Source organism: Salvelinus sp. IW2-2015, linkage group LG4q.1:29, assembly GCF_002910315.2.
Source record: "Salvelinus sp. IW2-2015 linkage group LG4q.1:29, ASM291031v2, whole genome shotgun sequence".
NCBI lineage: Eukaryota > Metazoa > Chordata > Actinopteri > Salmoniformes > Salmonidae > Salvelinus > Salvelinus sp. IW2-2015.
Window position 1 is genome coordinate 68,167,956 of NC_036842.1, and position 12,052 is coordinate 68,180,007.

The 12,052-nt window shown below is 41.3% G+C and overlaps 1 protein-coding gene across 1 annotated transcript in view; it reads left to right on the top strand.

Annotated features, from left to right (window-relative positions):
• The window catches only part of LOC111960987 (talin-2-like), a 132,362-nt gene that overhangs the window by 59,716 nt on the left and 60,594 nt on the right, over positions 1 to 12,052 (top strand). The window contains exons 3-5 of the mRNA XM_070439726.1: positions 10,670 to 10,843; positions 11,651 to 11,748; positions 11,839 to 11,968. Of these exons, the coding sequence (XP_070295827.1) occupies positions 10,708 to 10,843; positions 11,651 to 11,748; positions 11,839 to 11,968 (364 nt within the window). The 5' untranslated portion in view covers positions 10,670 to 10,707. The remainder of the gene's footprint in view (positions 1 to 10,669; positions 10,844 to 11,650; positions 11,749 to 11,838; positions 11,969 to 12,052) is intronic.

Below are 12,052 nucleotides of genomic sequence, written 5' to 3' on the forward strand. Positions count from 1 at the left end.
TACTTTTTGTATGAATAGGATGGATAGGAGGAGAGCAAATCTGTAGTAGTAAACATACTGTAATCACACGCTTTTCTGTATCACTATAATACATTCATACAAACATGCTGCACATAAGACTCAAGCAATTGCACACAGAAGGCAATGGCAAAATTAAACACAATACCTTCCTAATAGTCTTTGCATATCAAGACAAGATGTCCTTGTTTAACCCACTTCCCTTTTCAAAACACTTAGCCATAGTTTGGCCTATTTGTGTGCTGAACTAAATACAACCACCATGATTAACCATTAATCTGAGGCCTTCACTCTAATTTTGTGATGAAACTAATTGAAACTCTTCCAATAATAACACATCTTCAGACTGGCCTTGTGTCCATGAACAATGAACCATGTTTGGCCTTCTCTACAACAAATGCATTGCACAAAATCTAATTCAGTACAAGGATTTTGTAAGGTCATCAGTAGCGGCTTTGAAAGTACAGCATAAATGGAATAAAATATGGTTTTGGAGGCCCACTGTACTATAAATAAGGCCAACAATTCAGCCACCAGCAACATTAAACAACCAGGAAATTCACCATTTGACCCCTGCATACAGGAAATATATCTCCAACAGTAACGAGGAGCAGTCTGTTGTGTCTCCACTGACCCTGACTCAGAGAGGATATAGGCTTTCCTCTGTCATTTGAAGGTACAGATACTGACAAATGGTCAATCTTGCCCTCGTCGGAGTGGGGAGGGAGAAAGCAGCTCCTTTTACTCTAGCTAAAAATACCCAGCAAAGTAGAACATCCTCCAGCAATGCTTCACACGGATCCTCTGAGATACATGCAATAAATAGACCCCTGTCTCCGTGAGCATTTAAGTGGAAACCACTCAGCCATTTGGTTGAGCTAATATGATGGCTTACCTCTACAAAACCTCCATTGATACTCAAATTGGGTCAAATTGTGAAAAATTGGAATTGTGAAAAACTGAGTTCAAATGTACAATCGTGGCCAAAAGTTTTGAGAATGATGCAAATATTAATTTGTCTTTAGATATTTTTGTCAGCTGTTACTATGGAATACTGAAGTATAATTACAAGCATTTCATAAGTGTCAAAGGCTTTTATTGACAATTACATGAAGTTGATGCAAAGAGTCAATATTTGCAGTGTTGACCCTTCTTTTTCAAGACCTCTGAAATCCGCCCTGGCATGCTGTCAATTAACTTCTGGGCCACATCCTGACTGATGGCAGCCCATTCTTGCATTATCAATGCTTGGAGTTTGTCAGAATTTGTGGGTTTTTGTTTGTCCACCCGCCTGTTGAGGATTGACCACAAGTTCTCAATGGGATTAAGGTCTGGGGAGTTTCCTGGCCATGGACCCAAAATATCTATGTTTTGTTCCCCGAGCCACTTAGTTATCCCTTTTGCCTTATGAAAAGGTGCGCTATCATGCTGGAAATGGCATTGTTCGTCACCAAACTGTTTCTGGATGGTTTGGAGAAGTTGCTCTCCGAGGATGTGTTGGTACTATTCTTTATTCATGGCTGTGTTCTTAGGAAAAATTGTGAGTGAGCCCACTCCCTTGGCTGAGAAGCAACCCCACACATGAATGGTCTCAGGATGCTTTACTGTTGGCATGACACAAGACTGATGGTAGCGCTTACCTTGTCTTCTCCAGGCAATTTTTATTCCGAATGCCCCAAACAATCGGAAAGGGGATTCATCAGAAAAAATGACTTTACCCCAGTCCTCAGCAGTCCAATCCCTGAACCTTTTGCAGAATATCAGTCTGTCCCTGATGTTTTTCCGGGAGAGAAGTTGCTTCTTTGCTGCCCTTCTTGACACCAGGCCATCCTCCAAAAGTCTTTGCCTCACTGTGCGTGTAGATGCACTCACACCTGCCTGCTGCCATTCATGAGCAAGCTCTGTACTGGTGGTGCCCCGATCCCGCAGCTGAATCAACTTTGGGAGACTGTCCTGGCGCTTGCTGGACTTTCTTGGGCGCCCTGAAGCCGCCTTCACAACAATTGAACCGCTCTTCTTGAAGTTCTTGATGATCTGATAAAAGGTTGATTAAGGTGCAATCTTACTGGCAGCAATATCCTTGCCTGTGAAGCCCTTTTTGTGCAAATCAATGATGACGGCACGTGTTTCCTTGGAGGTAACCATGGTTGACAGAGGAAGAACAATGATTCCAAGGACCACCCTCCTTTTGAAGCTTCCAGTCTGTTATTCGAACTCAATCAGCATGACAGAGTGATCTCCAGCCTTGTCCTCGTCAACACTCACACCTGTGTTAACGAGAGAATCACTGACATGATGTCAGCTGATCCTTTTGTGGAAGGGCTGAAATGCAGTGGAAATGTTTTTTGGGGGATTCAGTTCATTTGCATGGCAAAGAGGGACTTTGCAATTAATTGCAATTCATCTGATCACTTCATAACATTCTGGAGTATATGCAAATTGCCATCATACAAACAGAGGCAGCAGACTTTGTGAAAATTAATATTTGTTTCATTCTCAAAACTTTTGGCCACGACTGTATTTGGCTAAGGTGTATGTAAACTTCCGACTTCAACTGTAGGTAAAAAGCTATGTTTGTTTCTTTTTGACTATTTTAATTGGGGGAAAAAGCACTGTATGGTACTTCATTGTTACCCAGAAATGATATGATGTTGAGATAAAAACGGCTGCATTGGACCTTTTAAAGATATGGGTCATAATTTGCTGCTGCATGTTCTGACGATAAATCTGGCCCTTATCTGTGGATGTACTGTATTTATGATGGCGGATTAATGCCTCTCCTACCAGGCTGTTCTTCACACCTACACTCTTTTCCAATTTAGATGTGTTACACTCAAATTGATAATTTGCGTGTCATTCAATTCAGAAGTAGCACATGAGGCTACCGGCCTTGAAATCAGATGAAATGAACACACCTGACCTTGACTTTCTGCCATAGTTAAGTGCAAATGTTTGTGGTAGGTTGTGTCGTAGTCATGGGGCTTGAATATTATTTGCTCTTGAGAGTTGGTGTTGGTATGATATGGATTTAATCAGATCTGGATGTAATGTATATTGAACAAATATATAAACACAACATGTAAAGTGTTGGACCCATGAGCTGAAATAAAAGATCCAAGAAATGTTCCATACGCACAAAAAAAAAAATGTTGTGCACAAATTTGTTTTCATCCCTGTTAGTGAGCATTTCTTCTTTGCCAATATAATCCATCCACCTGACAGATGTGGCATATCAAGAAGCTGATTAAACGGTATGATCATTACACAGGTGCGCCTTGGCTGTGGACAATAAAAGTCCACGCTAAAATGTGCAGTTTTGTCACATAACCCAATGCCACAGATGTCTCAAGTTGAGGGAGCATGCAATCTGTTATGCTGACTGAAGGAATGTCCACCAGAGCTGTTGCCAGAGAACTGATGTAAATTTCTCAACCATAAGCCGCCTTCATTGTCATTTTAGAGAGTTTGGCAGTATGTCCAACTGGCCTCACAACTGCAGACCACGTGTAACCACACCAGCCCAGGACCTTCACATCCGGCTTCTTCACCTGCGGGATCGTCTGAGACCAGCCACCCGAACAGCTCATGAAACTGGAGTATTTCTGTCGATAATAAATACTTTTTGTGGGGAAAAACTCATTCTGATTGGCTGTGCCTGGCTCCCAGTGGGTGGGCCCGGCTCCCAAGTGGGTGCCCCTGCCGAGGTCATGTGAAATCCATAGATTAGGACCTATTGCATTTTTTTCAATTGACTGATTTCCTTATAAAATCGTTGAAATTGTTGCAATTGTTGCATGTTGCCTTTATATTTTGTTTCAGTATATCAAGTCGCCTGCAGCTTCCAGGGAGTTATTAGTCCCATGTTGTTCAAACCTAATATAGGTAATGCTACAGACCAGAGCGTGAGGGATATCCCATAGTGCTTGTCATGTTTTATGAGATGACCAACAATAGATCTTCTGTTGACGTTTGCACAATCTCTTATAGTGTACCTAAGCATCAGAGATAGCGAGGGAGAGAGATGGAGACACCCCTCTCTCTGCCTAGAGGTGATCCCAGGAGACATGCCCTGGGCCTGCAGCAGATTGACCTGTCTTTTAATCAGAGGGGAATAAAAAATGGGGGCTAATTTAGAGCACGAGTGGAGAGATGAGAGAAAGGAACCCAAGGAAAGCATTCATCAGCATGTTCTCCTCAGTACATGGAACCTTTCATCCTTCAATCTCCAAGCCTTTCAGAGAAATGCTGATGATGGATTTATGCTCAAACCACTTCAGCATGCAAGGAACATATTAGTGTAATTAACAATCATAATGATTAGGCCAGTGTAAAAATAAAATGTAAAAAATTCACTTTTTTAAAATGACTATTCAATGAATTTGAGATTAATGTACAGTTTAGGTATTTGCATGTTCTTAGACAAGACCATTAGTTTGAGGTCTGAGGTTGTTTTAAATCTTATTAGAGCTTGTTAAAATCTTCTCATCTTAACAATGACTAGGCTGGGATATGGAGCTGGTACGCTAATCCACCTTTGATCCTGATATGGCTCTAGTTGTACTATTTACAACTAGTGCTGCTGCCGAGAGGGTTGATTATTTTAGTAAAGCCAGATAAATGCTTTTAAATCTTGAACCCGTATTGTTTTTGTATTCTTATTTGCTAATAGAAAATGAGCGTTGTAAAGAAATTACATGTTTATGATCCTATTCAAATGGTCTTTGTCTGCCATTTTAAGATTCTGTTTGTCTTTTCTCTACCATGACCTAAATTCATTTAGTTGTTAAGGTGATTGGGATGGGTGTTTTTGTTTATCTATTGTCGTGTCTTTGGCTATGCCGGATTAAGTGATATGACATGCTATTCTATAAAATCCTTTCTCCGTAATAACTATTACCTGATTGAGCTGATCATGTAAATGTAATTAACTAGAAAGTCGGGGCACCACAAAATAATATTTATAGAGCTGTTATCTTCCGAATAAACTCTTAAAGACCTAGTAATATTTTACATCAATAGCAGTCAATATTAATCGTCACCTTATTTCAGTCTCATCTGAAAGTTGTAAATTCTTCACGAACACTGGCTAACAAGTTGAATCAGCAATACAAAATTGGGTTTAATTATTTATTTACTAAATACCTAACTAATCACACAGAATTATATATACACAGAATGAATCATACCTTGATTACAAATTATGTCATAAAGGAAAACGTCCTTAGCGGACGGAACAGATATGACAGCTGGTTACACAAAAGAAAAGGGGGCTGGGTTTGAGTGAAAGAGCGGGCAGACTTGAGGAACCAAGAAAGAAGCCATGCTATCGTAAATACAGTATCTTATGCATTTCTAAATTACCGCCCATTTGGAAAAGGAAAATGCAATAAATATTTACTCTGAGCTGCGCTTCGGTAGGCTGGTGGTAGATGGAAGGCCGTGTTGCCCAACCGAGTCCTTTGTCCTTTGAAGAATGTCTCTGCTGGTAATTGGATACGTTGTAGTAACGTCGTTGTGTGGTACTCTGTTCTTTCCTAATTTACGTTTGCAGCTGCTGTTGCTAACTCGACGTCTAGGAGGTATCACTTCTGTAGTGAATAAGAGTTCAAAGTTCATACCATTCGCAACCAAAGCTCACGCTGATGTTGGCTTAGTTCTGTAGTTGACATGTTAGTCCTTTTTAACGCAGAGGCTGCAGACCTCACGTACTTGGAACAGGAAGGTTACATTTTCGTCAAGGGTTTATATAGTGGAGGGAGAAAAGGGGTGTGTTTCATAATTTACAACCTATGTCGCTTCACGTGGGCAGGCCACTGAGTCGGGCCTAATTCACTCATGAAAACCCAATTCTCACATTTTAGAAGCTAAAATCACATTTCATCCCATCACAAATAATTTCATATTCAAACATTTAAATTGAACAACAATTCCATGTGAATCCGATAACTCTGATGTGTAGACTTTCCACTGTAGAGTTTATGTCAATCTATCATTGATGAGAATGTCTCAGATGACAACCGAACTGACATCATATTCATTAAGTACCACCGCATATGTTCAATTGGTCTGATTACCAGAATATATTTCATTTCCCCCCACCTTCTGATGTTCCCAGAATCTCTATGTTAACCAAGGGGTTTTCAAATTTCACATCAGTAGGGTAGAGAGAGGAAAAAGGGGGGAAGAGGTATTTATGACTGTCATAAACCTACCCCCAGGCCAACGTCATGACACTATGTAGCCTAACAAGGGTGTTGCAAGAATACAGAATTTTGTATAGATTTTGGCGTTGCTAGAATAAAGAATAGAATTGAGAGGTTTCTGTTTTCTGTTACTGCCTCATTTGATTGTAACCCGAAAATGTTTTATTATGGTGTGTGTACTGAGTGCATCAATAAGGGATCATAGCTTTCGCCTGGTCAGTCTATGTCATGGAAAGAGCAGGTGTAGGTCAGGTTATTTTGGTCTAGTGCTGAGCGATTAACCGAAATGTCTGTTATTTAACTTTTTTTTTAACAACTAATTGACCGACATCGGTTAAATTATTTTAATTCCATTTAGTTCAGGGGTTTTCTGTGAGCTTAATGTGCACATTGCGCAGTTTCTCTAGAGATAAATCAGACCAAGAACGAACTGTGCGATTTAGTAGGGAGTTGTAGTTTCCAACAGGCCAATATTCTCCATAGTTTAGCGCAGAAAGCGTGCTAATTAACAAATTGAACTGGTACATTTCTTTATTTACTGTATGCAAGAAAATATTCTGCCTATTTTTATATTTAATATAGGGCAGACAGGTTCCCTACCTTCTCCCCTTCCACTTGACTTCTCAATTTCTATGGTAATGCTGCAATCAATTGGTTGTATTGAGCAAACATTCTAATACATTTTCGATAGCTGCATGTGTGACAACTCCACTAGCTTCCCACTGGGCACAGACGTCAATTCAACGTCTATTCCACATTAGTTCAACGTAATTTCATTAAAATGTCATGGAAACAATGTTGAGTCAACCAGTGTGCGCCTAGTGGGTTATTTTATTAGTATATTCATAATCACTGCACATTTGTGCAGCCAGTCTAATTGGTTTTGAACACATTTGAGAGGGTTCATCAGTACTGTATGTTATCATTTGACTTTAAATATCCTCTTTTAAGCCATCAAGCAGCTAGCTAGCTGTAAGTGTGTATAAAAAAACAGCTTGAAGTCATGGCCACAGCTATCTTCTCAATTACCTATAGTCTGACTTTAATTTTGATGTGGCATGAAAAAATATTTAATGCAGTTTACTATTCTGTTATTAGTCTTAAAGCCACCAAATACTTGAACTGCATTGTGGCAGTTTGTTGATGATGTCCCATTTCCACAAAACGTATTGATCAGCTATGATCAAACAAGCTCCAATGAAGTGATCATGTCAGGCCAACATGTCAGGGCTCCCGAGTGGCGCAGCGGTCTAAGGCACTGCATCTCAGTGCTAGAGGTGTCACTGCAGACCCTGGTTCGATCCCGGGCTGTATCACAACTGGCCGTGATCGGGAGTCCCTGTTGATTGTTTAACTATTTGACTGGTGCTGTAATGGTCCACCAGGCTGAGTTGCAGACAGTGCCTGGGTGTCCTCATGAGCTCTCCTCTCTGCTATTGTTATTACAACAAATCATGTGACACATACTGTATCCCTTCCAGATGGCTCCTGACTTCAGCTCTTATTAAATTGTCCATGTTTACACTGCCCTCCCAGCTGCTCTTAGACACTTTCCTTCTATTTGCAGATCTCTAATGTGTTGAGTACTACACAAACCTAACTTAATACTGGAAGCCCTGTGGATGGAGGAGAGAAAGCCCTGTTAATGGTATAAGAGAGGACGGGGCTGGTAATACTATTTTAAGTCCACTTTGAAGCATCATGTTGCAGGGATACAGTAGAAGCCCATTCATTCTGTATGTTGATATCTCTGGTTGCGATCTGCTGTCTATGCTGTGTCCTCTCTGCTTAGTAATGGTTCGGTGTCGGCCTGAAAGCAGAGCTAATGAGAAGCTTGCTGCTGTTGAGTGTTTGCCAGAGGAGAGGAACTCGGTGAGAAATGGGTTCTCGCTCTGCTGCTGCTACTGCTACCTCCTACTAGCTCTGCTCCATAGTAGTGATTATCCTCCGGGGTTTCCTCATGTGGCTGCTCCTGAGCTGTATCTCTTGCTCTCACTCTCTGTATTGCCTACCAGAGGAATGTTATCATTTTTCATGCATGATGTATTTATTTGATTCTATAAAGCTTTTTTTACGATGGGTACCATCACCAATGCTTATCGGCGGCAAATGTAGACAGAGCTTTGTGCCTCCTACCCCTGCTAAGTGTATATATACCAAGGTCCCAACGGAATGTCTGCACAGTTTCTGCTTTCACAAGAAAGTTTTACACTTTTGATTATCCCCACACGGCTATACTCTACTGCACCATCAGGCCTGTGTGTGGCAAAGTCCATACTCGTGTGTGTGTGTGTGTGGCCTAGGTTAGCTGAGCCTCATGCGGCCTGTCTAACAAAGAATAACCATACACCTGAGCCACAAAAGTGTTGTAGGACTCCTGTGGCAGGCTGTATGGAGCAGGTCCCATGCAGAGCCATTACCTCTACCTCTTTGTGCTGATGGACTATCAGTAGAGAAGAGGCGTGCAGGGGGGCTGCAGGAGTAGGAGATAGTCACTACTATGAAAGACTGCTAGTCAGGGGGGCTGCAGGAGTAGAGGTGAGAGTCAATACTATGAAAGACTGCTAGTCAGGGGGGCTGCAGGAGTAGAGGTGAGAGTCAATACTATGAAAGACTGCTAGTCAGAGGGGACATCATTCACAACCACGTCATTGGAAATATTTTTTCTCTCCCTTTTCTCTGAAATGGCTCACAGAACAATTGTATGGAACACACTTCCAAAGTATGGGGAAGCATTTTGTTATAGCTACATCTGGACTCTAAATGGAGTCAATTTGTTTATTCACAAGCACAGCTTCTATATGACCTTTGTCATTAAGAGGAACACAGAATGTCAACTCATTATCCATAATACAGTGTTGCCTTGTATAACATCTGAAAATGTTCTTGTCATCCGGATTTGACAGTGCGCTGGGTAAAGGAAAAAATTCCTTAACTATATTCTGAACAAAAACATAACTGTTTGAGAGATCCATTGTGAACAGTTTTTCCTCCTGGCTAAGGGAGATATAAATCTAATAAATGGTGTCATTAGAGTTTTTTTCTGCATGTTTTCTCAAGTAGGAATAAGAACTACAGTGTATTTAAATCGGTTTGGCCTTAAATGGACGACATAACACCCACTGGTTTGACTCCGATGTCTGCTTGTAGGGGGAGAGGGTAAATAATGATGATACTCTATAATGTCATCATTCAGGTAGAAGATATAACCCTATTTGGTAAAAGACCAAGTCCATATATTTTTATATTTTTTTATGGCAAGAACAGCTCAAATAAGCAAAGAGAAACGACAGTCCATCATTACTTTAAGACATGAAGGTCAGTCAAGACGGAAAGAACTTTGAAAGATTCTTGAGGTGTAGTTACAAAAACCATCAAGCGCTATGATGAAACTGGCTCTCATGAGGACCGCCACAGGAAAGGAAGACCCAGAGTTACCTCTGCTGCAGAGGATAAGTTCATTAGAGTTACCAGCCTCAGAAATTGCAGCCCAAATAAATGCTTCACAGAGTTCAAGTAACAGACACATCTCAACATCAACTGTTCAGAGGAGACTGAGTGAATCAGGCCTTCATGGTCAAATTGCTGCAAAGAAACCACTACTAAAGGACACCAATAAGAAGAAGAGACTTGCTTTGGCCAAGAAACACAAGCAATGGACATTAGATCGGTGGAAATCTGTCGTTTTGTGTAATGAGACAAATGTGAGATTTTTGGTTCCAACCTCCATGTCTTTGTGAGACGCAGAGTAGGTGAACGGATGATCTTTGCATGTGTATTTCCCACCGTGAAGCATGGAGGAGGTGGTGTGATGCGGTGCTTTTCTGGTGACACTGTCTGCGATTTATTCAGAATTCAAGGCATACTTAACCAGCATGGCTACCACAGCATTCTGCAGCAATACACCATCCCATCTGGTTTGGGCTTAGTGGGATTATCATTTGTTTTTCAACAGGACAATGACCCAACACACCTCCAGGCTGTGTAAGTGCTATTTGACCAAAAAGGAGAGTGATGGAGTGCTGCATCAGATGACCTGGCCTCCACAATCACCCGACCTCAACCCAATTGAGATGGTTTGGGATGAGTTGGACTACAGAGAGAAGGAAAAGCAGCCAACACATGCTCAGCATATGTGGGAACTCCTTCAAGACTGTTGGAAAAGCATTCTAGGTGAAGCTGGTTGACAACTTTGAAGAATCTCAAATATAATTAGATTTTTTAAATACTTTTTTGGTTACTACATGATTCCATAAGTGTTATTTCATAGTTTTAATGTCTTCACTATTATTCTACAATGTAGAAATTTGTAAAAAGAAAGAAACTCTTGAATAAGTAGGTTTATCCAAACTTTTGACTGGTACTGTATATATCCAGTGTCCATTTTATACTCATTTCCTTGGCTAACTCAGAGTTATATCTGAACTGATCCGTTTTGTTTTTTCCAGGTGTGTAGGTTGGCAACGCCAATACACCACCAATCAAGATGGTGGCCCTTTCACTGAAGATCTGTGTCCGCCAGTGCAATGTGGTGAAGACCATGCAGTTTGAGCCCTGCACTCCTGTGTATGATGCCTGTAGGATCATCAGGGAGAGGGTTCCGGAAGCCCAGACTGGCCAAGGTGAGAGATTGGGGAAAGCTACTGTTAATGGGTAATGTCAGAACGTTTCACATGCATAAGGATCACTTTCACTAAGAAAAGAAATTCACAAAAAAAAAAATCAGTCTGTACTAAATACTCCAGTGTCATTGTAATGCAATTGTCAAACAAGGCATTAGAGTGCCTGATCTCCAGGTCGGTTGGTCTGTCTGTCTGTCTGTCTGTCTGTCTGTCTGTCTGTCTGTCTGTCTGTCTGTCTGTCTGTCTGTCTGTCTGTCTGTCTGTCTGTCTGTCTGTCTGTCTGTCTGTCTGTGTCTGTCTGATAAAAACTGTTCAGAGCATTTTAAGCAGGAGATAAAAATCGATGTCACCCACAGCATTGCTTTCTGACTACAGACAGACAGAAAACAGTTTCAAAACAGTCGATGCGCTCTGTCTGAGGAAGCTGATTCAATCTGGGTCTGTGGGCGGTATTCTTCCCTGGGGGAGGTGTTAGCTAGGCATGCTGGAGAGGCTCTTTAAGCTGTGAGCTCTCGTTAGGCTTTAGTACAGATTCATATCAGCTAGGCTAGAGGGTCTGATGGCAGACATAATTACCCTTCTTTCCCAACTGAATGTCATAACATGGATTATTCATGTGAATGTCAATGAGATCAGAAGAAGAGGCATCCTATGTATCATAAACAGTAACTACATGAGATGCAGTTAAATAGCATTGTCTTGTCAACATGTGTTCACTTAGTTGGCTTTTGCCATTTAAACAGTCAATCAAGCAACTGTTTCCATTACTAAATGTTACCCTAACACGTTCTCTGCTGTGTGTTTCAGCCTCTGATTACGGCCTGTTTCTCTCTGATGATGATCCCAGAAAAGGAATCTGGCTGGAGTCTGGGAGAACTCTGGATTACTACATGCTCCGGAACGGGGTAAAGCCCAATCATAGAGCCCAGGGCAGAGTCCCATCAAACATTCAATCAAAGGACTGCATATCATTCCCCTCTTTCCTTGTTTCTCAGGATGTCTTGGAGTACAAAAAGAAACAGAGGCCCCAGAAGATCAAGATGCTGGATGGGGCAGTTAAAACTATCATGGTGGATGACTCTAAAACTGTGGGAGAGCTGCTTGTAACCATATGCAGTAGAATAGGTGGGTAACCTCTCCAACTGGAATCTACACAAGTCAAACCATCCACTAGCCTCTCAGAGTAGGAGTGCTGATGTTACAGGTACC